Source organism: Brassica rapa, chromosome A09 (assembly GCF_000309985.2).
Source record: "Brassica rapa cultivar Chiifu-401-42 chromosome A09, CAAS_Brap_v3.01, whole genome shotgun sequence".
In the NCBI taxonomy this organism is placed as follows: Eukaryota; Viridiplantae; Streptophyta; class Magnoliopsida; order Brassicales; family Brassicaceae; genus Brassica; species Brassica rapa.
In genome coordinates, this window is record NC_024803.2 from 41,609,861 (window position 1) to 41,630,501 (window position 20,641).

General features: G+C 40.7%; 6 protein-coding genes across 11 annotated transcripts; 2 read left to right on the forward strand and 4 right to left on the reverse strand.

Annotated features, from left to right (window-relative positions):
• Nucleotides 1-119: 119 nt before the first annotated feature.
• On the reverse strand, nucleotides 120-5,401 carry LOC103842913. Its single transcript, XM_009119594.3, has 15 exons — nucleotides 4,744-5,401; nucleotides 4,256-4,649; nucleotides 4,003-4,180; nucleotides 3,770-3,909; nucleotides 2,672-3,695; nucleotides 2,490-2,590; nucleotides 2,269-2,413; nucleotides 1,833-1,901; nucleotides 1,711-1,756; nucleotides 1,347-1,633; nucleotides 1,122-1,201; nucleotides 890-1,025; nucleotides 618-744; nucleotides 435-517; nucleotides 120-356 (listed from the first exon to the last, which is right to left on the reverse strand). Exons 1-15 carry the CDS (start codon nucleotides 4,850-4,852, stop codon nucleotides 222-224), a joined length of 3,054 nt encoding a protein of 1,017 aa, XP_009117842.1. The 5' UTR covers nucleotides 4,853-5,401; the 3' UTR covers nucleotides 120-221.
• Nucleotides 5,389-7,388, forward strand: LOC103843175 (pinin; the record flags this gene model as incomplete). Its single annotated transcript, XM_033278553.1, has 8 exons — nucleotides 5,389-5,520; nucleotides 5,586-5,702; nucleotides 5,809-5,897; nucleotides 6,151-6,226; nucleotides 6,327-6,427; nucleotides 6,522-6,597; nucleotides 6,706-6,741; nucleotides 6,822-7,388. Coding segments are annotated over 8 exons (1,008 nt in total), but the record flags the coding sequence as incomplete, so codon positions are not given.
• Nucleotides 7,338-9,885, reverse strand: LOC103842914 (protein DETOXIFICATION 12). Its single transcript, XM_009119595.3, has 7 exons — nucleotides 9,406-9,885; nucleotides 8,631-9,175; nucleotides 8,463-8,549; nucleotides 8,328-8,384; nucleotides 8,015-8,253; nucleotides 7,668-7,873; nucleotides 7,338-7,571 (listed from the first exon to the last, which is right to left on the reverse strand). Exons 1-7 carry the CDS (start codon nucleotides 9,664-9,666, stop codon nucleotides 7,536-7,538), a joined length of 1,431 nt encoding a protein of 476 aa, XP_009117843.1. The 5' UTR covers nucleotides 9,667-9,885; the 3' UTR covers nucleotides 7,338-7,535.
• A 1,833-nt stretch (nucleotides 9,886-11,718) lies between these two features.
• LOC103842916 (vacuolar-sorting protein BRO1) lies at nucleotides 11,719-15,800 on the forward strand. Its single transcript, XM_009119596.3, has 8 exons — nucleotides 11,719-12,387; nucleotides 12,770-13,720; nucleotides 13,897-13,986; nucleotides 14,067-14,135; nucleotides 14,235-14,375; nucleotides 14,579-14,627; nucleotides 14,826-14,929; nucleotides 15,090-15,800. Exons 1-8 carry the CDS (start codon nucleotides 11,719-11,721, stop codon nucleotides 15,573-15,575), a joined length of 2,559 nt encoding a protein of 852 aa, XP_009117844.1. The 3' UTR covers nucleotides 15,576-15,800.
• A 62-nt stretch (nucleotides 15,801-15,862) lies between these two features.
• On the reverse strand, nucleotides 15,863-17,074 carry LOC103842917 (cytochrome b-c1 complex subunit 6). Its single transcript, XM_009119597.3, has 5 exons — nucleotides 16,971-17,074; nucleotides 16,822-16,852; nucleotides 16,403-16,487; nucleotides 16,193-16,282; nucleotides 15,863-16,111 (listed from the first exon to the last, which is right to left on the reverse strand). Coding segments are annotated over exons 2-5 (210 nt in total). The 5' UTR covers nucleotides 16,824-16,852; nucleotides 16,971-17,074; the 3' UTR covers nucleotides 15,863-16,078.
• Nucleotides 17,075-17,807: 733 nt separating this feature from the next.
• Nucleotides 17,808-20,556, reverse strand: LOC103842918 (CDP-diacylglycerol--serine O-phosphatidyltransferase 1). Of its 6 annotated transcripts, none has more exons than XM_009119598.3 (12): nucleotides 20,319-20,555; nucleotides 19,974-20,136; nucleotides 19,814-19,879; nucleotides 19,681-19,740; nucleotides 19,512-19,602; nucleotides 19,352-19,406; nucleotides 19,204-19,283; nucleotides 18,959-19,075; nucleotides 18,788-18,872; nucleotides 18,363-18,708; nucleotides 18,202-18,290; nucleotides 17,808-18,124 (listed from the first exon to the last, which is right to left on the reverse strand). In XM_009119598.3, the coding sequence occupies exons 2-12, from the start codon at nucleotides 20,117-20,119 to the stop codon at nucleotides 17,997-17,999; spliced, it is 1,263 nt and encodes a 420-aa protein (XP_009117846.1). In that variant the 5' UTR covers nucleotides 20,120-20,136; nucleotides 20,319-20,555; the 3' UTR covers nucleotides 17,808-17,996. The 6 variants fall into 6 exon arrangements, with proteins under 6 accessions (XP_009117846.1, XP_033135638.1, XP_033135639.1 ...); XM_033279747.1 differs by having other exon boundaries at nucleotides 19,974-20,094; nucleotides 20,319-20,536; XM_033279748.1 differs by having other exon boundaries at nucleotides 19,974-20,091; nucleotides 20,319-20,523.
• Nucleotides 20,557-20,641: the final 85 nt, after the last annotated feature.

A 20,641-nucleotide genomic window follows, 5' to 3' on the forward strand; every position in this document is an offset into this window, starting at 1 on the left:
CCCCTACTTATCCTCGTTGCCACCACTAAACAGAACCAAGCCCATTAAGCTAACAAGGCTGCCGTTAGTTTATTGCAAAGGATTCAGTTTTTTGTTTTCCTTCTTGGTTGTAGACTATTTTTGATGGGTATATGATTGATTCATTGAAATGCTTACTGTTTACACAAATCTAGCAAAACTCCACGTAATATACAGAGGAGTTACAAAGCAGAATCTAGGTATCAGTTTGATGTGTATTGACCAAAGAGGTGTTTTTCTTCATGCAACTGTTTGAAAGCCTTCTCCATTTCCGGAAACGCAGAGAGTAGCAACAGCTCCAGAAGGTCAAATGCCAATTGCTTTAGACACACTGATGACTGAAACAAACAATGTTCAAACAATCAAACCCCATACTTGAATTTGAGCTCTCAAGACAAAACTGGAGGAATATTTACCTGAAGGAAGAAGTAGAGGTCTTCCGCACATTGTTTATACTCGTTTTGACCCACAAGGCTCACTATAGTCGCTGGGGCTTTTTCTGTACGCTCAGGGTTATATTCAAACATTTTATGTTAATTCAATAAAAGCTTAGATATCATTGATTTCAAGAAGTATCAGATGGAGAAGAAGATCATTACCAATCATTAATTCATGAACAAACTTGGCTCGTCTCTCTGCTTCTTGTTGCTGCTCCTCGTCAGAAGTACTGGATTGTTGCTTCCTTTTTGGATGTTTTGTCATAAATATCCCATCCGGCCATAGTATCTGAAAAATCATACCAGATATCTCTTTCAAATCTCACGTTAGTAAAGTACAACAAGGCCAGGGATATCATATAGGTGTGTCACTGTTAGGCAATACTTTTTTCCATTGTTCACTGTGACTGTGCAAAAGCAAGAGGTTTTCTCACCTGTTCAACCCGCTGAATTCCAGAAGCAACTACAGTTCCCCGCCGCAAAAGACGAATTTTCTCGAGTACCCAATCGTCTAATGCATCGCCCATCCCAAGTTGAAGTATCTGTTTGGCAACCCAAAAAGCTTTCCGCCTTGCAAAATGTACAAAAGTAGATGATCAAAACCACTTCAATTTCTTGACTGAGAAAGAAACAAACAGTACGGCCCCTGGTTATAAAATGATGTACCTGATCCACCCACCCTCCTGGAGCTGTAAGACAACATCTACCAAGTCTAGTAGGGGCAATGTTAGCTTTGGAGGAACCCACTGCAAGAAAGACGGGTTATAGCAAGCACAATACAACTATAGGCACTGGCCTCATGGTTTCCCACAATGCAAAAGACAGAATCATCAGAAACAAAAATGTCAGGCATACGCTAGGTGAGTAGGTGTGGATGTTAAATATATATACCTCTGTGGGCAGGCCGGGTAAGGCCATTGCAACAGCTTGATTACCCACTTTAAGCCCGCCGTTCTCTTTGCTATTTCTCACATCTGCATCAGACGTCTTCGTATGATCATTTCCAGGAGCTTTCACTTTTGACTTCAGATCATCCACCATAACGTTATTCCTCACATGTTGACCCGATTTCCCATTCTCTGAACTCAGGTTTTCTCTCGAAGGAAGAGGAGCTGGCGTCGCCTCGGTCATATTGGCTATACTTGTAGGAACTGTAGATGTCTTACGGGCAGGTTTAACTGAAACAATTTACTAGTGACAATAAATAATAGCAAACGAGTTAACGAAAAGTCCCATTGTGTTGTGAATTACCCACCCGTGAGCGTCTCAATGATAGAGAAAGAACTTGAGAAGGCGTAAGTCTGCACAGCATCAACATTTTACACATTCAAAATTTGTAAGCACTAGTGATTTTGAGTCAAGAGGAAGAGAACCTACCTGGGAATCCACACTGAGGAAATCCCACACTTCGATTGATCCTGAAATTCTTGGTAGTTGCAAAAGCTTCTGAGCAAAGTAGAGAAGGATAATTTGCAGATTAAGAAAAACTGGGGAAAAAATTTATTCAAAGCTTTTCATTCACATGTTAGTTAACGTGGAAGAACACAAGGCATGTGAAAAACAACTATGTACAAAGCTTCAAGCATAAGAACTACCAGCACTAGTTACAGAGCAGTAGTCCATAATGATGTTATATGCATCTAAAGATTCAGCATTAGCTTCTCAAAAATCCCAAAGTAACTACCAGAACATGAAAACACAAACCCTAATTCACAGTCAACCTACTCTTAAAAACAGAATTCATTTAACAAACAAAACAAATTCTTATACAAAGCACCAGCACAGACTAGAAACAAGAGACATGACATTTGACCTTGAGATAGGTATCAAGCAGTACACATCGCTCGTGTATAACAGGTATGTCCACGCCTGTTGATAGGAAATGCTTCGGCGGTAAATAAAGATTGTACTCGGGAAACACTTTAAGCCGCTGGTGAAGCTCTTCAAAATGTCGAAATCTGAAAGTTCACATAAACATTAAAAAAATATAAATAAAGCACCATCATCAGATCCGTAACAGTAATATTCTATCACCTTCTTTTGATAGACCAGCTATGATTACTATCATCTGTGACGGAAATTGAATACACGGCAAACATCTTAGAACTACTCTTCACAATATTGGCACCCATAACCTGCGAAAAGAACCTAAATGCATCCATCATACGATCCAGCATACAAAACATCATTGTCTGCAACTAGCTGTTTAACTGTACCTCACATCTCAATTTGGCAAAGGAATCAACCAACAAAGAACTTCTAGGGGCACTGAGAAGGTCACTTTCTGGCATTGAATTGTATGATGCAGACGATGTTGCAGAGATTCCACTGTATGATCTCGCCAAAGAATCATGTTCAGAATCATCGCTATCATCATCGCCTAGAATGAGTCCAGAACGTTTGGATCTCTTCCTGCTAGACTGATGCCTGGATGCTTTCTCATAACGTTCATGCCCTTTACTGGTCTGTTTGAAACGACGACCAGAATTTTCAAGTGGATGGTGTATCCGTGAAACACTAGGATTTTTGTTCGTTCGACCATCCCAGACTCGAGTCCCAGGACTGTTTAGACCTGTTACCGTTTCCTCGTCCTCAGATGTAGAAGAATGACTACTTTTTGTTTCCTCGTCCTCTTCAGCAGAGGAATAACTTGATAAGTGACTGTCTACTACCTTAGGCTGACTGGATCCTCTTGCATTCACAGTGTTTTCATTGAAGTTTTTAGGCCGTGCATTATCACCATCGTTGCACGATTCCTTGATAGAAAGTCTCGGGGGCACCCTCTCACCTTCCTTCTTTTTATAATTTCTTCCTTTTGCCCACACGCTTTCAAGATGCTCTGGAGAAAGGGTCTCAGTTTTCCTTTGTGACATCTTCTCTAATACGTCACCCCATCCCTCTCCTCCTCGATGCCCTTGAAGATATTTACTATCATCAACTATTTTGGAAGTTAAGGGGAGGGACTCCCACGATCGGGAAGATCGAGTGTCCATTGAAAGCAATGGATCTTTGGCCAAATCTGCTACATGCTGTTTATCTGTAGCATTCTTCCTTTTTTTCTGTTCATGTTTCAGTTGCACAAGCTCAACACCTGTGACAGAGGGATCCATATATCTCGAAAAATGATCATGAGAAACTTCCGAGAGATCTTCAGATTGAGAAGTCTCTTTTGCAGCACTAGATCCGCCATTAGTCTTTGTCCTTGACATCACAGCAGCTTCAATCCTCTCATTAATGAACCTGAAAGAGAATTTGAAAATCACGGTGGTGAATATAAGAGGAACCAAATGTGGTCCAAAAAGGTAATAACTTACCGAGGATTGGCTAAATTTAAGACTGGTCGCATCACACAGCAAGCAAGAAGCTCCCTCACGGTATAATGGAAAAAAGCACAGTGCATATCCTCAGGCCTAAATGTAAGTGAAATGAGTCTGTCCATTATATGTTGCAAAACCTACAAAAAAAAAGGCATACTATAACCACCTGATAGCGATAAAGTGGTAAAACTCTACATAACAGCTCGAAGCCACTTAAGACTGAAAAGAACCTTATGCTCAGATTCAGGGGAGAATAATGCAGGGTGCAATTTATCATTTGTGGCCATCACACGTCTAAGTTCTGAGTCTCTCTCTTCGAAGCTGAGACTTCTCCTTCGTTTTCTCTCAATCTTTGCTTGACATTCACGGAAAAGCTCCACATGACGACATATAATATCAATTATATCCCTGAATCAACCAGACAGTTCAGTTCCTTGAAACCGCAATCATAAGAGAAACTCAAAGACACTAAAAAGAACAAACCTTGTAAACAGATCAATAAGATTAACGTTCCTAAACCGCCGCGAAAGTTCTCCAAGAACATGGTTAATAATAAACACCAGCTCCTCAGGACCTTGCTTATCCGGAGTTATCCGGGAGTACCAGAGATCAAGCACCCATTCCGAAACGAGGTGACGGGTGAAGCGATCCAATGCGTCCTCAACAACCTGTGAGTTCACTTTACTTCTCCAGTCAGACCGTGGAGCTGCTTTAGGAAGCTCTGGAGGTTTACTTAGAGACGGTCCACTCAGTGAAGACGGTTTGTTATTGTAAGCTGCAGCCTTTCTTTTCATTTCGACGTCAAATGAGAAGTAACGAAGGAGGATGATCAAGCACGCAGCAGCAGGGAGGTTGACCCAAACCGATGAACTCGTCACTGCAAAAACGTTTAAAAACAATAAAATCCTAAACCCTAAAAGCTCATCAAGTTCTAAACACGTAATCAATTTCATAGTGTTGATCGAACTTACGAGAGAGGAGGTATGAGAGTCCGACGACGCATATCACCAGTATAACGATTCGTTTCTTGGCTTCCTCTACCAGGTCACGAACTGTCACCGCCTGCTTCTGGCTGCTCATAGCTGAATCAAACCTCGTTTCCTTCTCTGTTCTCTCAGATGATTAGGGAAGGAAGTAAGGTCTCATTCCTGAGCCGGGGAAATTAGGAAACGATTTTCGAATACGGCCGGATTGTAGAGAGATGGGATGATTCTGATTCGATGACTGGAGAAACGAAGGCGAAGGAGCTGGAATCGACGCCTAGGGGATTATATAGTCGAGCAATCGATAGAATCAGCGGTAATGGAGTCTCTCTCTCAGTGACGACTTGGTGCGTTTCTACGGCGAAAGTTCCCGGGAATGTGAGATCTTTGATTATTCTCTCTCAAGAGAGAGTGTTGCGATTAATCAAATGTTGCAATTGGCATTTGGCAACCAAGTCTATATGCTCTCGGTGAGCGTCGAACTCGGGTTCGCCCAAAACCCTTGGCTGTTTCGTTAATTTGAGTGGACTTCGGTTAAAATCGGTTCAGGTTTACCGGATTTAACCGTCTTGACTAAAAGGCCGAAACTACGGTTTTTAAAGCCCATATAAAATATTTCGTCTCTTCAAATAATGTGTTAAAACGGCTTCGTTTCGAGTGAGCGTCTTTCCCGTCCGTGCAGCCTGCAGGTGTGACGATGGGAGACACCGTCGAGGAGAAGACCGCCGTAATCCAAGCTCCATAATCCAAAGAGGGACTAAGAAGGTAAGCAATACCCACAAACTTTTTTACAAAGTGGGTCTCTTTACTCTCGCTATTTTGTTATTTAGGGGTATGAAGCTATAGCATTGCCTGAGCCTGCACCAAGGCAATTACCTAAGAATGAGGATCCTAGTCTAGTTAAGAGAAACAGAAGAATGCTGGGGAATCTTCTAGGGACTTTGGAGGTATTTGTTTACAGAATACATGGACATATCTCTCTTGCTTATGTTTTTTTATAGCCACTCATGGATGAGCTTGTTTCATTTCGTTACGTTCATGTCCCTTCTGCAGAGGTTCAGAAAGGAAGATAAACAGCTTTCTGGAACAGATGCCTATGCCCGACGGTCTGCTGTTCTACAGAAGGTAAGAACACACTTCATGTTCACTTGGCGTGTTTAACTTAAAATCAGTACAAGCTATTGCTGTTTATTGAGGGAAACATCATTTTATGCTACTTGAGTAGCATAAATATATCTGGATATGATTTATCTTTTGGAATTGAGTCTTCTTGATATTTAATTTGAAGATATTAGTAATGTTGCTAAGATGTTAGGTTGTAAGGTATCTTAAATTACCTTACAATTAGTAAGGTAATTTAAATTACCCGTGTCCTTCGTACTCGTATAGGCTGAGAAAGGCTCGTGAAGAAAGTGAGCGACTAAGGATGCAAGAGCGTGAAAATATGACTGAAAAGAGGAGAAGAGATCTTGTAAGCAACCACCTACGATTTATTCTCTTTTACATACTACTCCAAAGGGCATTCAGGTGTACTACTAGTGTTCTGATATACAATTTAACTGGTCAATCAGACGCTTCGAGCCCGTGTTGCTGCTAAAGCAGAACAAAAGGAGTTGGAACTGCTATTCCTTCGGTGGTGTGAGGAGAAGAAAAAACGAAGCAATTTTATAAGGTACTGTTGAGATGCTGTTTTCATTTCCATAGTAACCTTACTTCCTCTGCATGGTGAGTCTTGATGATGAGTTCCCTTTTTATTATATCTGCAGGTTATTTTTTATTTCGGTCCAAAGTGTGCATATTCACAATTTAATAGAAGCAAAGATAAGTTTCCCTTCACGTGTATGCACATGTTGATGGGCCAGCGATAGGTAGAAATTGCTAGCTGATATTATATGTTTCTGTTAACATTCTTTGCATTTGATTTCATATGGACGGCTGTTTCAGGACTAAAGCAGAGCAACTGACGCGGACCAACGCAAAGAACAGGTAAGATGTAGTTTTGTGAATGAATATTTTGACATACATGCTATGTGATACTGATATGTGAATGGTGACGTATGGCGCAGACATTCTTAGAATGGAAGGCAGCCAAGAGACAAGAAGTGAGTGAGTATCAAAAGGAGGTAGAAGAGCGATATCTAAGTAATGTCGAGAAAGAGCTGGAAAGGTGGCAAAACGCAAGGAAGGCGAGGAAAGCAAACAACGAGGCTATGAATTTGCAGGAGACAATGGATAAGGAGTTAGAGACGCATAGGATGGAGCACGGGCTAAAGAAAAGGAAGATACCTGGAGCTGGAGGAGAAGATGAAGAAGATGAAGTAGAGGATATCAGTGGTGGGGAGGATGATATAACAATAGATGATTTACTGCAAGAGGGAGGAGATGGAAACGTCAAGGAAGTGGCCACTGATACTGCAGAAGCAGTGGAAGGCGACATTACACTTTAAGTTGTCAAAGATGTTAGTGTGTTTGTTCTTGATGCTTGTGTTACTTATAGTGCACCTTATTATGCGGGAGTTTACGAATTAGAAAACGACTGAGAAAATCTATTTCAGAGGGGTGTTAGCTGGGGAAACTGGAAAAATCTATGCTGGAGTGTGTTATTGAATGAAGGATTTTGCCTTGTGCTATAATTTTGTGCTACAAATTATTCATTATTACTGTAAAAAATAAAGAGGCAGTATTATTGCAACAATAGTACAAATCTTCTACCACAATTGTGTAACCGGATGAACATATGGCCCATGTAATCTTTAGATGCGTGGCTAGTTACGTTACCCTTACGCCAAAGCCATACGCTTTCTCGCTTCAAGGGCCTAGGAGTTCAGACAAGGCATCCAAATAAATATTTATTGTCCATTTCACAAGAGAAACAAGTCATGAAGAAGGGACAATAAGAAAAGAAAACGAACCTGGTTTTCCCAGTTTGTGCAGCCAGTGACAAGTGCTAGCAGAAACGTTTGCAGAAGGGAACCAGTTTGTATTCCAACCCAAAGACCAACACCTTTCAGATTAACCCAAAAGGCTAACGTTGCTGCAAAGGGTATCCCCCAGAGATAGAAAGATCCTAAATTGATGTAAGCTCCTATATGTTGCCATCCACATCCCCTTGCAATACCTGCTAACCATTTTAAAAACTGTTAGGAAGTGGCAGAGATGAGTATAACTTTGAGATGGCTTTAACATGAGTAGACATGAAGCACTTGGCAGTTTCACATATGTTGACAATAAATCTATATTTTGAGTAAAGAAATAGGACCTGAGAGAACCCCTTGTAAGCTGTCTAGTATGATAGTGATAGAGACCAATGGAGCCATCTTTGCAACATAGTCGACGGTTGCCTTGTCACTGCTGAAAACATACCCGAAAACATTCCTTCCAAGTAAGAGAGACAAACTCACTACCACTGATTCCATTAGTGCAAAGGACGTTGCTGCGTAGACCACAATATGTGCTGCTCTATAGTTTCCAGCACCTAGTTCATTTGAGATTCTTGTGCTGCACAAGAAAACATCCACTTATGAAACATGAAACCATATGACTTAAGTATTGATAATGACTAAAGATCTAACCTCGCTGCAGCGGCGATTGCAAGTGGTATTGAATAGATTGTCGAAATTGTTTGGAGACTACACATAGATTGATTGAATAAACATTATGTTTTGGAAGATTCAAGAAAATGAAATTTAGATACAATGGAGAGTTACCAGACAGAGAGGACAGAAGTCTCTAGTTCAGGGTTGGGTAAGAGACCAGAGAGTAATATCATGAGTTCATATGACCACCACTCTAGGCTGCAACAACCCATAAAAGAAGTATTTTAAAAAATGTGGAGGCAATAGAGAAGTTTAAGGCACATAGAAAGATGTAAGTACCAAACCATAGCGGCAGAGGGAAGAGCATATCTGAAAAACTCTCCAACGCCGTTGAATATCTCCATGGAGAGAGGCGCACGTGTCTCAGAACAAGCAGAGGAGAAGAACATGATAGATCCGAGAAGAATAGCATAGAGCCAGTTCGACAAACCCATAGCCAAGGCTCCTCCAAGAAAGCCAAGCCCTGACTTGTAAACCAAAAGCCAGCATAGAGGAACGTGGAGACAGAACACAAAACTAGAGGTAATGAGGAGAGGTCTGATCATGCTCTGGTTCTGGAAGTAGCGAGTGAGAGGCTGTAGAACGGCGTAAGAGAAGAGTCCAGGGATGAGCCATGCAGCATATCTACCGGCTTCGTGTGCGATAGCGTGGTCTTGGCCAAGGAAGATAAGAAGCTTCTCCATGTTGAACCAGATGATAGAGAGAGGGAAACAGACTAGTGTAAGACAGAACATAGCTGTGTATGTCTGAACACTTAGTTTCTTGTATAGCTTAGCTCCATAAGCTTGACCGCTCAGAGTATCCAAGGCACATGACAACCCTATCTAGCATCACACAAAGAGAAAAAAAAAAGAGAGTAACGATCAAATGGTGAAGACAGGGCCGGTCCTGAGATTCAAATGGATTAAGTATTATATTTTTTAATCATTTTGGGACTAATGATATATATATATATATCTAAACCAATAATATTTTGGCCGCCATAGACGAATGTTTTATCTGGCTATTGCTATGATCAGGACCGCCCCCTTAAGAGGAAAGGAGAAAACATTACGATGAAGCTGAAGCCAGTAACGTTGCAGAAGGAAGAAGCTAAGGAGGCGCTAGCGAGAGCGAGGTTACCAAGGTGACCAACCATCACCATTGAGATGATCTGTAACGTGAACTGAGCTATGACCACAGCCGCCATAGGAGCGGCGAAGAAGATGATCCGCTTGAGCTCTTCGGTGTATGATCCCTCTCGCTGATCTCTCCATGTCTCTTTCTCGACTCTGTCTACCGGAAGCAGCAAGCTATCATTGATGCTGTTCTCCATGGCGACTGCCAACAAGCTAGCCGGAGAGAGAGATGGAGATTTGTGTTAGAATGTTATAAAGACTTGGCTGCATGTCTCGGTCCAACTAATGTTTTGCGACTCCAATAAATTAGCAATTTAAGTTGCGACTAGATCCCAACGACTTTTCCTTGTTCAATCGTTTTCCCTCAACTACAATTAATTATGTATTGTCATCGTCGTATGTAATGTATTGAATTTAATTGTCAGATGTGTCGTTTTGCGGGGATTCAGAATTTATTTTTTCATTCTATGTTGAAATGAATGTCACATTTCTATTAGTTAATGATCATCAAATCATTCATTCATACATGTTTTTGCGTTTATTGTAATGTTTTGTTGTGACTTCAAACTCGTGTTTCTCATAGTCAGCAACGCTGTTTTGACCTTTCCCATTACTTTTCAGTTTTCACACTCTTTTTCCGTACTAATTTCTTCTTTTCCCAATCACTGTAGTGTTATTATGAAGCTGGTAAATTTTTATTGGAATCTTTTTCCACTGCCGGCTAAAAAAAGTTGCTACAATTCAAAGTTGTTGATTATATTGTCACTTCTCTTTATGGTAGTAAACCTTTTTAGTATTATTAATACACAAGTAGCTGGGTAAGAAGATAGATAGTATCATAGTAAACGACATCTTGGTCGTCTACGTGGCTGGGTAAAAAGATAGTAAACGACATCTTGAGCGTCCACGTGACAAAACAGAGGACCAAGTGCAGATTTAAAACATGTCGATCACTTCTTTCACCCGTGCGCAATTTAGCCACCGCCTCTCAGGCCTGGGCTTTTTACACACACACTCCTACTACAGCTAAAGTAGAGTCTTTTACTTCAAGTTTGATCGCTCCTCTTCTTAGCTGATATTCAATGATCCAAGTATGGTCTAGAAGGTTTCAGTGCAGATTACAATCCATATCCAACGCTTTCAAAGTTAATTAGTGTCTTTCTTGCATTTGGTTTAGACGTTTGGTTACTGCTTTTGCAAGGTCTAAACTAGTTTCAGATCCTGCTGCCACGGGAGTGGTGCTGTGCGGACAAAGACAATGGCCGAGGTATGCACTGGGAGCTTATATGTTTACGTGAAAAGATGATATGTAACTTTATCGTTTGTTTGATATGGTGTTGAAGGAGGTAACATCAACGCTTGTAGCGGATGGAGTCTCAAGTGACAAGATGCTCAAAAACGTTTGACACATAGTTCTTTGTAATATCATAGTTCATACCGTTAGTGGTTCCTTATCAGTATTCTTTGCTACCAAAGTCTTTGGAGTCCCTTCTAATTCATAAACACATAGCCTAGTAGCCTAGTTTTTGTTGTAGTCCCCTTAAAGATTAACAATAATGTGTTGTTTGTTGGTCACCACTACATTCTTGATGATTGACTCTGCTTAGAACATCTCCAACCCCACTCTATTTTTCACTCTATAATAGAGTAAAAAATAGGTTTACTCCAAATATAAAGTAATTTATTTATTTTTGTTCATCACTCTATTTTCTACTCTAGAATAGAGTACCATTGGAGCAAACTCAAACTCTATTATAGAGTTACTCTATTTTAGAGTAAAAAATAGAGTAAGCCATTGGAGATGGTCTTAATGACTCCAAATTTTTAAAGTTACTGGACCTAGTTCCTACATATACCAACAACAAAATGTATATGCGGAAATTATAGAGAGGTTTATAAATATTTTAGCTTATAAATCGTATGAACAACAAATTTATCCAAATAATTTGGTGATTTTTAATGAGTTTCCAAAGAAAAATTAGTGAAGATCAAGTCATTAAGCAAAAAAAAAAATCGAAAAAAAAAAAAAAGATCAAGTCACTGACTAAGAGAGTTAGACTGCGTGCCGTTTCCATAAAAAAGAACAGAACTTAATGCCGTCTCCTGCACGATCTTTTTCCCTCTTTGGCACGCCGTCTCCTACACGATCAAATCCTTAATCAATAAGGATCAAAGAAACCAAAACTTGACGAGAAAAAAAAAAAAAAAAAAAACAGAAAGAGCGATCAAAGTGGATTCCTCAATCCGCCATGGCTTCCTCGGCTCTCTCTAACCTAATGCTCGCCATCCACGAGAAGAAAACTTCCTCACTCGATCTCTACCGCCCCCTCCGCAACTACGTCACCTTCACCTACTCCGAGCGCGAAGCTCAGCTCATAGAAGACGATCTCGAAACCCTCAAGCAACTCCGCTCCGACGTGGAACGTGTCCCCGATCCATCCCCCTCCGCACGGCGCGACCTTCTCATCTCCTACTACAAGGCCCTCTGCCTCGTGGAGACGCGGTTCCCGATCTCCCCCGATCAGCACCACGTCAACGCCGTCTCGTTCCTGTGGTACGACGCCTTCAAGCAGAAGCAGAAGGCCTCGCAGCAGAACATTCATCTGGAGAAAGCGGCTGTGCTCTTCAATCTCGGCGCTAGTTATAGTCAGATTGCGCTGGGGTGTGATCGGACTACTGTGGAGGGGCGGCGTCAGGCTTCGCATGCGTTTATCGGTGCGGCGGGGGCGTTCGCGTGGGTGAGGGATAATGAGTCTGTTAAGGCGATGATTGGGCAGAGTAGCACTACGGTGGATGTGAGGGTGGAGTGCGTGGGGATGTTGGAGCGGTTGATGGTGGCGCAGGCTCAGGAATGCGTGTTTGAGAATACTATTGCTAAAGGGAGTACTCCTGGTGTTTCCGCTAAGATTGCTAGCCAGGTTAGTGTAGGCATGCTCGGTTAGTTTGGGTTATTCGGTTCGGGTTAGTTCGGTTCAACATAAGTTTTTACCGAAAGATCGGTTCGGTATTCAGTTACAATAGTTGAGAATCCTACCGAAGTTTTTGATTTTGGTTAAATTTTGTTAAAGTTTCGGATAACTTCGGCTAAATTGGTTAATTTGTTTAGTCCGGTTCGGGTTTTTTTGTATGGTTTGATATTATTATTTTTTTAATAAGAAAACCAAATTAATCGATTGCCGAACAGAAAACCTACCGAATCGAACCGAGTTTTTGGTTAGAAGTTCGGTTCAAAATCCGAGGCCTTGTTGGTGGTGTGATAGTGTAGATTGAATTTGCACTTTCTTATTTGTTTGTGTTCAGGCTGGCATATACTACGAGGAAGCTTTGGCTGCTTTAATCGTTTCACCATTGAAGGATCATTTTGAGAAAGGTTGGATCTCTCATGTGCAGATGAAAGCAGCACTGTTCTATAGTGAAGCTTGTTATAGATATGGAATGGAGTTGCACGAGAAAGAGGAGATTGCGGAAGAGATAGCTCGGCTGAGGAGCGGAGCTAGCCGTTTGGCAGAAGCTAAGAAGTCTTCAAGGGGAGCTCCTGCGCAGCTTGTAGAAGCGATGAACAAATTAGTGGCGAACATTAATTGCAATTTGGATAGAGCTGTGAAGGAAAATGATAGAGTGTACCTTATGAGAGTTCCTTCTCCTGCTTCTTTGTCTCCGCTTCCTACCTTCTCAATGGTTAAGCCGATGAACATGACTGAGATATTGGATGCAAGTAAGGAGAAGATGTTTGCCATCCTCGTTCCGGACAACAGTGCAAAGGCTCTCTCTAGATACACTGAGATGGTTGATGATGTAATTAGGACTCAGGCGGAGAGATTACAGCAAGCAAGCGAGCTAACTCGAGTTAGGCTCAAGGAGATGGACCTTCCAGATTCTATTCTTTCTGTGGATGGTAACTCAACTCTTCCTGCTGATCTTAAAGACGATGTAGAGGCTGTTCAGATCAGTGGTGGTCCAGCTGGCTTGGAAGGTGAACTTCAGCAGCTTAGAGATTTGAAGAGGGTTAATCAGGAACTGTTGGTGCAAACCGAAGAGCTTTTGCAGAAAGAAGCAACTGAAGACGCTCAGTTCAGAAGCCAATTTGGGACACGGTGGACTAGGCCTCAATCTTCCACACTGACAAAGAACTTGCAGGATAGATTAAATCGGTTTGCAGCCAATTTGAAACAAGCTGGAGAAAGTGATGTGAAGATTGAGCGATCGCTGAGAGAGAACTCTGCCCTCATGTCCATTCTTGATCGACGGCCGGTATGCATTTCCAATTTTTTGTACAAGCTAGTTTATTTCTCTTGTTGAGGCTCAAAATGCTACCAGAAGTTGTCTCTTAGTGTCTCTCGGTGTTATTCAAGCCACGCACTTGGGGTCCGGTATAGCCCACTCAAATGTGATTCTTAAATGTTGTGGTTTTCTATTTTGATCATCAGATAGAAGCTGCCGTCCCAACTTTAGCTAGGCCAATGATGTCGCTGGATGCAACAGAGGATGCTATAGTGGGAAATCTGAAGCAGAGTCTGGTATTCCCTATTTCTTTTGGAAGCTGCAGTATATGCTTTCACGAATCAGTATTCTAACAATTTTGTTTCCTTTTGCACAGAGGCAACTGGAAAATTTAGGTGCTCAGCGAGCTGGTCTTGAAGACATGCTCAAAGAGATGAAGAGAAAAGTGAACATTTTAATAGATTTTTCATCATTTTCTTTCTTGGTTATTCTTTGATACTGGAGTCAAAGACTTATTAGGCTTTTACATGATACTTTGTTTTAGGATGACATACTGCCAAAGCTGATGACGTCAACCGGCTCCTATGAAGATATGTTCAGGAAAGAGATGTCAAAGTACGATCACATCTGTCAAGATATTTCACAAAACATTGAAGTTCAAGAACAATTATTAATGCAAATTCAGGTACCTCTTTTGTCCATTCTTCTAGCAGCACTTCACTTTTCACTATGGTTTTGGTCCTTTTTGTGATAACCAAAGAACGTATGGTGATGGCAGTCACTGTCGAAGAATATTTAGTGTGCTAGCTTTTACTTGGACTGAAATGGTCATGTTTAACTGCTAGTAGAAACTGACTACTCATAATGGGTTTCTTTCCTTGGTTATAGGCTCAAAATGAAGAGTTCTCAACTCTTTTCAATCTTGAAGATTATAAAGGTGAGCAAACAGCTTCTGTCTTGCATGAACTCTATAAATGTTCTAATAAGTATATGATGATACAAAGTAGTTTGTGATTAACATTCTACATGTTGGCTGATGTGCCATCCAGGCATCCATGATAAAAACCAGTTTATATTCTGTATGTCAGTTATTTTGCTCCCACGTAATTGTTTTATGTGTTTCCTTGTTCTTCAGCATCCAGAGAGAAGTGCTACAAGCAGATTCAAGCGGCTATATCCAAGTACCGAGAGATAAAGGAGAACGTCAATGAGGGCTTGAAGTTCTATGTCACTCTTCAAGTGAGTTTCTTTTCTTTATATAGTTGCAAGCTCTTCACTGTCAAAGCGTCTACATTATGCCACTTGTCTTGGATGCTCTTGAAATTTGATTGTTACACTCCATTGAAGATGCAAAATAGCTTTCCTGCAATCTGAGACACAGTCTTTGTTGGCTTAACAGGATGCAATAACGAATGTGAAGCAGCAGTGCGGTGATTTTGTGATGACAAGGAGCATCCAGTGCCGAGAAATGATTGAAGATGTGCAACGACAGATGTCTGGTCTGAGTTTTCAGGATCATAGAAGCTCCGGTCCATACCCATCTGTGCATCAGCGAACGGCTTCAAGTTCGCCGCCTCCACCAGAAACTCAGAACCCATCTCATCCTCACCCACACCCACACCCACAAGCACCTTACTATATGCCGGCAGAGCAACAACCACGACCTGGCTACACTATCCCACCCTATGGTCCACCTCCACCATACCACACACCTCATAGCCAGGCGCCGCCACAACCATACCCTCCCCAGGCCCCGCAACAGCCTTATCCGTCGTGGCAACAAGGCCCGTACTATGATCCTCAGGGACAGCAGCCTCGGCCTCCTTATACTGCTCAAAACCCGTACCCGCCTCCTCACCAAGACGGTGGATACTACAGGCAGTAGTGAACTGTACCTTGGGAGCAATAAACTTGATGTTGTTGTTCTCAGTGGTGTGTTTCATGTGAGTACGTGATGGCTATCTACTTCTATATGTTTTTAGTGAAATTGAATTTTGCTTAAAAGTGACACATTCTTTGAGTTCTCAATACAAAGTAAAGACGATATGATGGAAGGAAGTCATGTAAATCACATTTATACATTACATAATTCATATATTTATTTTTTATATTGGTTGAAGCTGGTAGATGAGTTTATTGAAACTCGAAGCCTAATAATTTGATTTGTTGAAAGAGAGGCAAATTCTTCAAGTTATTAGGCATGATGAGAGCACAATAACAATGTCTGCGGTATAGAAACAAAACAGAGGAGCAGAGAGCCATTTGGCACATTGAGGTTTGCAGTTACGAAAAAAAGATTCAAACATTCACTGCGTTTTATACATCCTTTCAATTTCAAACCACATGAAGCAGAATCAAGACAGTTTCGTCTCCACCTTGGCTTTTTAATCATTTTAGTTTTGCAAACAGCTTTGGTGCAACCTGAAGATCCAAAATCACAGTTTTCATCTCAGTATACATAAAGTAGAAGAAGAAGATGTGAAGAGCAAAGCAAATACTTACACATTTGTCAATGCAATGCCAGTAGTCGAAGTACTGGCCAGTGCAATGCTTGTGGCCAGAGTCATCGCCTTGGATTCTCTTCACACACGCCTAGCAACCACAGAAAAAGAAAAGACTTATATATCAGCAAACAACGATCTTCACACACACATGGAACTATGTCAAACTTAATACATGATTCACAAACAAACAGTTTCCTGGCAAGTTTACCTGATATTCGAGTAGCGGCTTCACACATTTTGGTTTGCAAGATTCCTCAAGGTACTTCTTTGGATCAACAACTTCATCCTCTGCCCTAAAATTATCAAAAACGAAAGATAAAAAAAAAAACAAATCACATCATCTTCATAATTAAACCCGTGTGATAATAGCACACAAGAATCTTCTTTTCGATTTGAGACATCACACTTTGACAGAAGGTCATACTCAAAAGCTCTAGTCATAAGATGCAAAAATCATAAGAGCAGTGTGGCATAAGATATACTACGCAACATCTCAATCAGCAAGCTAACATTACAGACTAGAGATTCAGAGACATACAGGAGATCGTCTATCTACTCAACATGATGTAGAGATTGGTAAAAATATGTATATAAAAGAACGGCATCGAGTTTAAGGTATGAGCTTACATGTCGGAAAGTCAAAATCGGAAGCTGTAACCTGCAAGACAGAGATGAGAATGAATGTCAGAATATAGAACCGATTCGTTTGCGATGGATCGATGGCATCAAAATGAAATAAGATCTGATTGAATTAGAAAAGGGATTAGCGACGAAACCTCGTCGGGAGGAAGAGCAGATCGAGACACGAAGGAGGAACGCTACAGAACTTGTGTTTGTTGAAGTCAGTCTTCTCTAGATTCATTTCATTACGTTTCCGACATGTTTGTGGGCCTCAGGTTTTGAAACTAAAGGCCCATTAAAACTCGATAAGCATAAAGCCCATTACAGATTCGAAAAGGAGCAGAATCTCCCAAGATTCCCTAGAACGGACGCTATGTTTTTTCTAAAAAGATTCTTCTGACAGCATCTTTTTGGCTTTAAGGAAGTTGTAATAAAATAAGAATATGATGTTGGAAAACTGATGAAACATGGTCAATATTGTGTCTAAAGCACATGTGATGTTGGACGGCAGTCGGCACGTCACACGATCTAATATTTATCCACCAATATATCTCTTTTTTTCCATTTTCTTAACAAAATTTAATTAAAATGTTGATTGAATGATATGATAATACAGAATAATAGGGAGGTAAGAGACTTGATTGCATTTATCTCAGACAGTCTGACACTGTTGGTAATATATTAATGTCGTTGAATCATGTTTGTGTTTGATATATACGTATGTACAATTTTGAATAGCATATTAAAACTGTACTTCTAGTTATTGAGTTGATGGCAGCACATACCTTCAATGATAATAGCATTTAATATATTGTTGTAAATGCATTGTAAAAGATGACAGCAAAACAGGAAAAAAATATCTCAAAAAGCAGAAGAAGTGTGAGTAGGGTAACCAAATCAACAGTAATGATGTTAATGTCGTTAACATGTTTACCATTCAAAGTTTCTAAACCAACATCTTAGTCAGTTTTGAGTGGGCAGAAGAGAACAAAGATAATGAAAGCAATTTAAAAGAATTGATAAGAAGCTCTGTAATGTAAAATATCACACAACTAATCCCTAAAAGAAAAAAATTGCATTTACATTGTTTCTTTCTTCTCCCTATTTACAAATAACCAAAACCCCTACAATGGCATTTATCTGTCTCACCTCTCCCCTCTGCTGCAACAATGATGATGAGCTTAGCGTCTCTTTCTCTCTAAGGTCCTCTGTATCTTCCATGTCCAACCCAGCAAAAAGGCCACAAGTCCAAGTCCCACACTTCCCCAAAGTGTCACTACCCACAATGGCATCTCTGTTGGGTACAATCCTGTTTTTGCATTCACCAAAACAACCAAGTTAACACTCTCCACACTAACCATAATAAGTAAATAAACAGCAACTTACCAGTTCCAAACTTGATGCAGATGAGAAGTTCTACTATGCATATCCCTGTTGATAGCCAACAGAATGATCCCACCTTTTTTACAGGTTTCCTGTCAACAACCAAAACAACCTATCAAACCTTATGTTAACTAAACGCAATCATAGTGGCTAGCAGCTTATACCGGTCTTGGAGATATGAATTGTATTCCCGTATAGTTGGAATCGCTATGAGCCACCACAAGATCAGCCTATAGAGAATCACTGGGTTTCGAGGAGGGATCCAGAGGCTGAACTTGAGAAAGAATGTGTTCAGCTCCACTGTTAAGAAGATGATGCAAAGAGTGAGTACTTGAATAAAACGCCAAGGTCCCTGCAGAGGGTGCCACTCGTCTTTGTCCCAGTGAGCTGGTGTGAACTGCCCCAGTGTCCTTTTCACCTTGCCAATAATGTTAGGCTGGCGACTAATGCCAACCCACTCGTATGTTTTTCCATCAAAGTAGCGTACTGTATGCATCCCTGCCCAGATACCTACCATCATTATAAAACATTACTCAGCTCTCTACATAAGCATGACATATAGAAGGTCAAGGTGGCTTAAGGATCATACCAAACCAGTTGCATATCAAGATATCAAGAACAATACTGTCCCACCAGCACTCGTTGAAATTTGGTAACATGTGCCGAAAAGTAAGCTGTAGAAACATAAATATACAGGGGAAGCTTATCATTACATTTATCAATTTGAGACCTGTAAGCACATAAGGGAACAAAGACCAACCTCCAATAACTCAAAACCAATTGAAAGCACCCACAGAAGAGGCTGGTTCCGGATAAGAATTGCTTTCCCCCACCATCCAAAGATATGGGCTAAGAAAAACTCGTCAAACACTGTGTCCTGTGAAAATTGATAACCAAATCATAAGCCTTTAGATGAATATGAAAGTTATTATACCAACTCAAGATGAGAAGCAGATGCTAAGTCAAAAAATAAAGAGGGGGAGTTGTGGAGAGAAGATACCATACATAAAGATTTTTAAACCTGTTTGTTGGGTGATCAGGCACATAAATACGGCAATCAGCACCGTATGATCTCTCAGGAAGTTCTGCAAACATGACCAAACTCTAATAAGAACGGTCACTCATGTAAAGTAAACCACTCTGAAAATATTACCTATTCCAAGGTCAGGGTGGAGAAACTTCATGAACTGCCTAGCATCATCACGTCTCTGGAAGGAAGAAAAGAAAGTAACTATTAGAGTTTGCTCACTAGAATCAAGAACACAGAAGAGCTACTATGATCACTGGCATAGAGAGAGAGGAGAAAAGTGAACCTGGAAGAGCAAAAAAGTAAGTGAAACTAAGTAAATGACGGCCAATCCATGAACTAAGCGCCAGATTGCAGGATGTGGCCTTATTAGAACCCTGCAAAAAAAGCAAACAACTTGGTTAAAGACAGAGGCAGCACAAGAGCAAGCAAGAGAAAGTAGATGAGGTGATTACGTTGAAGGAGCCTGGAGCAAAGAGTAAGCAAGAAAGACAGCAATCATAGCCCACACTCCCCTATAAACATAGTATAGAGTAAGTAATAATAGATTCAAATGAAAATAAATAAAAAAGCATAGAAAAAGAGAACCTTTTAACAGATGTGACAATATCTTCAGAAGTAGTGCTTTCAGGATCAAGAGCTCCACTTGCCCAACTAACTCAATTCAAAAAAAATAACAAACATGAGGATTGTGTGTGACACAGAGAGGAGAAGAAAAGCAAAGCAAAGGAGGGAGAGAGGGAGTCACATGAGAAGGCAAGCGCCAATAAGGAGAAGGGAGATAGTGCGAGGCTTGTAAGCCCATGCAGTCCATGGATCAAGCTCACTTTCAGCAACATCACCACCACCATTCATTCTCTTTGTTTCTTCTTTCATGTAGCCATTGGGTTCCATGGGTAAAATCAAACCACCTTGTGAGAAAAGTACATAGAGAAGAGATGAGAAGAGAAAAGGCAGAGAGGAGGGTAGTACAAGGTACAACAAGCAGAGAGATATAAAAAAGGCTCTGACTTTGCAGTGGTAAAGGGCAGGCACTCATCAATCATATGATTCAAGTAACACTAAAACAAATAAAAAGAGATTGGGAGGATACCTGAAGAAGATATGCTTTCTTCTCTGTTTTGAGCTTCACGATCTGAAAAAAGACTCTGCCTTTCTCTATCTCCGACGATTTCCCCTTTTTTTAATTTGCCCTGAATCACCACCTTCTCCGTCCGTCCTTCCTTCCTTCTTCTTCAATTTTAATATTCTCTGTTGTTTTGTCTTTACGATATTCAATATTATCACCAGGAGGTAATAATAATAACACTCTTCAAACGGTTTTAACATCATGTCGCATTTCTTCGGTCTTATTCGCATTTAATTCTTTTTTTCTTACCAATATAACTAATACTCTCCATCCGTTTTACATTTTAT

What these genes read in the sequence shown, in the direction of transcription:
- LOC103842913 (XM_009119594.3), bottom strand. Translation starts at nt 4,852, where the DNA reads ATGAGCAGCCAGAAGCAGGCGGTGACAGTTCGTGACCTGGTAGAGGAA. An exon ending in TATCATTGAGACGCTCACGG is followed by an intron (nt 1,634 to 1,710) that starts GTGGGTAATTCA and finishes AAATTGTTTCAG; the next exon opens with TTAAACCTGCCCGTAAGACA. An exon ending in TACCCGGCCTGCCCACAGAG is followed by an intron (nt 1,202 to 1,346) that starts GTATATATATTT and finishes TCTTTCTTGCAG; the next exon opens with TGGGTTCCTCCAAAGCTAAC.
- LOC103842914 (XM_009119595.3), bottom strand. Translation starts at nt 9,666, where the DNA reads ATGGAGAACAGCATCAATGATAGCTTGCTGCTTCCGGTAGACAGAGTC. An exon ending in CCCTCTGCCGCTATGGTTTG is followed by an intron (nt 8,550 to 8,630) that starts GTACTTACATCT and finishes GGGTTGTTGCAG; the next exon opens with CCTAGAGTGGTGGTCATATG. An exon ending in CTTACAAGGGGTTCTCTCAG is followed by an intron (nt 7,874 to 8,014) that starts GTCCTATTTCTT and finishes AATGGTTAGCAG; the next exon opens with GTATTGCAAGGGGATGTGGA.
- LOC103842916 (XM_009119596.3), top strand. Translation starts at nt 11,719, where the DNA reads ATGGCTTCCTCGGCTCTCTCTAACCTAATGCTCGCCATCCACGAGAAG. An exon ending in CCGCTAAGATTGCTAGCCAG is followed by an intron (nt 12,388 to 12,769) that starts GTTAGTGTAGGC and finishes GTTTGTGTTCAG; the next exon opens with GCTGGCATATACTACGAGGA. An exon ending in TCAAAGAGATGAAGAGAAAA is followed by an intron (nt 14,136 to 14,234) that starts GTGAACATTTTA and finishes ACTTTGTTTTAG; the next exon opens with GATGACATACTGCCAAAGCT.
- LOC103842917 (XM_009119597.3), bottom strand. An exon ending in AGCCGCTACTCGAATATCAG is followed by an intron (nt 16,283 to 16,402) that starts GTAAACTTGCCA and finishes TGTGGTTGCTAG; the next exon opens with GCGTGTGTGAAGAGAATCCA. An exon ending in GGCATTGCATTGACAAATGT is followed by an intron (nt 16,112 to 16,192) that starts GTAAGTATTTGC and finishes TTGGATCTTCAG; the next exon opens with GTTGCACCAAAGCTGTTTGC.
- LOC103842918 (XM_033279744.1), bottom strand. Translation starts at nt 20,076, where the DNA reads ATGGTGGTGGTGATGTTGCTGAAAGTGAGCTTGATCCATGGACTGCAT. An exon ending in CTTGATATGCAACTGGTTTG is followed by an intron (nt 18,709 to 18,787) that starts GTATGATCCTTA and finishes TAATGATGGTAG; the next exon opens with GTATCTGGGCAGGGATGCAT. An exon ending in CTGCATCAAGTTTGGAACTG is followed by an intron (nt 18,125 to 18,201) that starts GTAAGTTGCTGT and finishes ATGCAAAAACAG; the next exon opens with GATTGTACCCAACAGAGATG.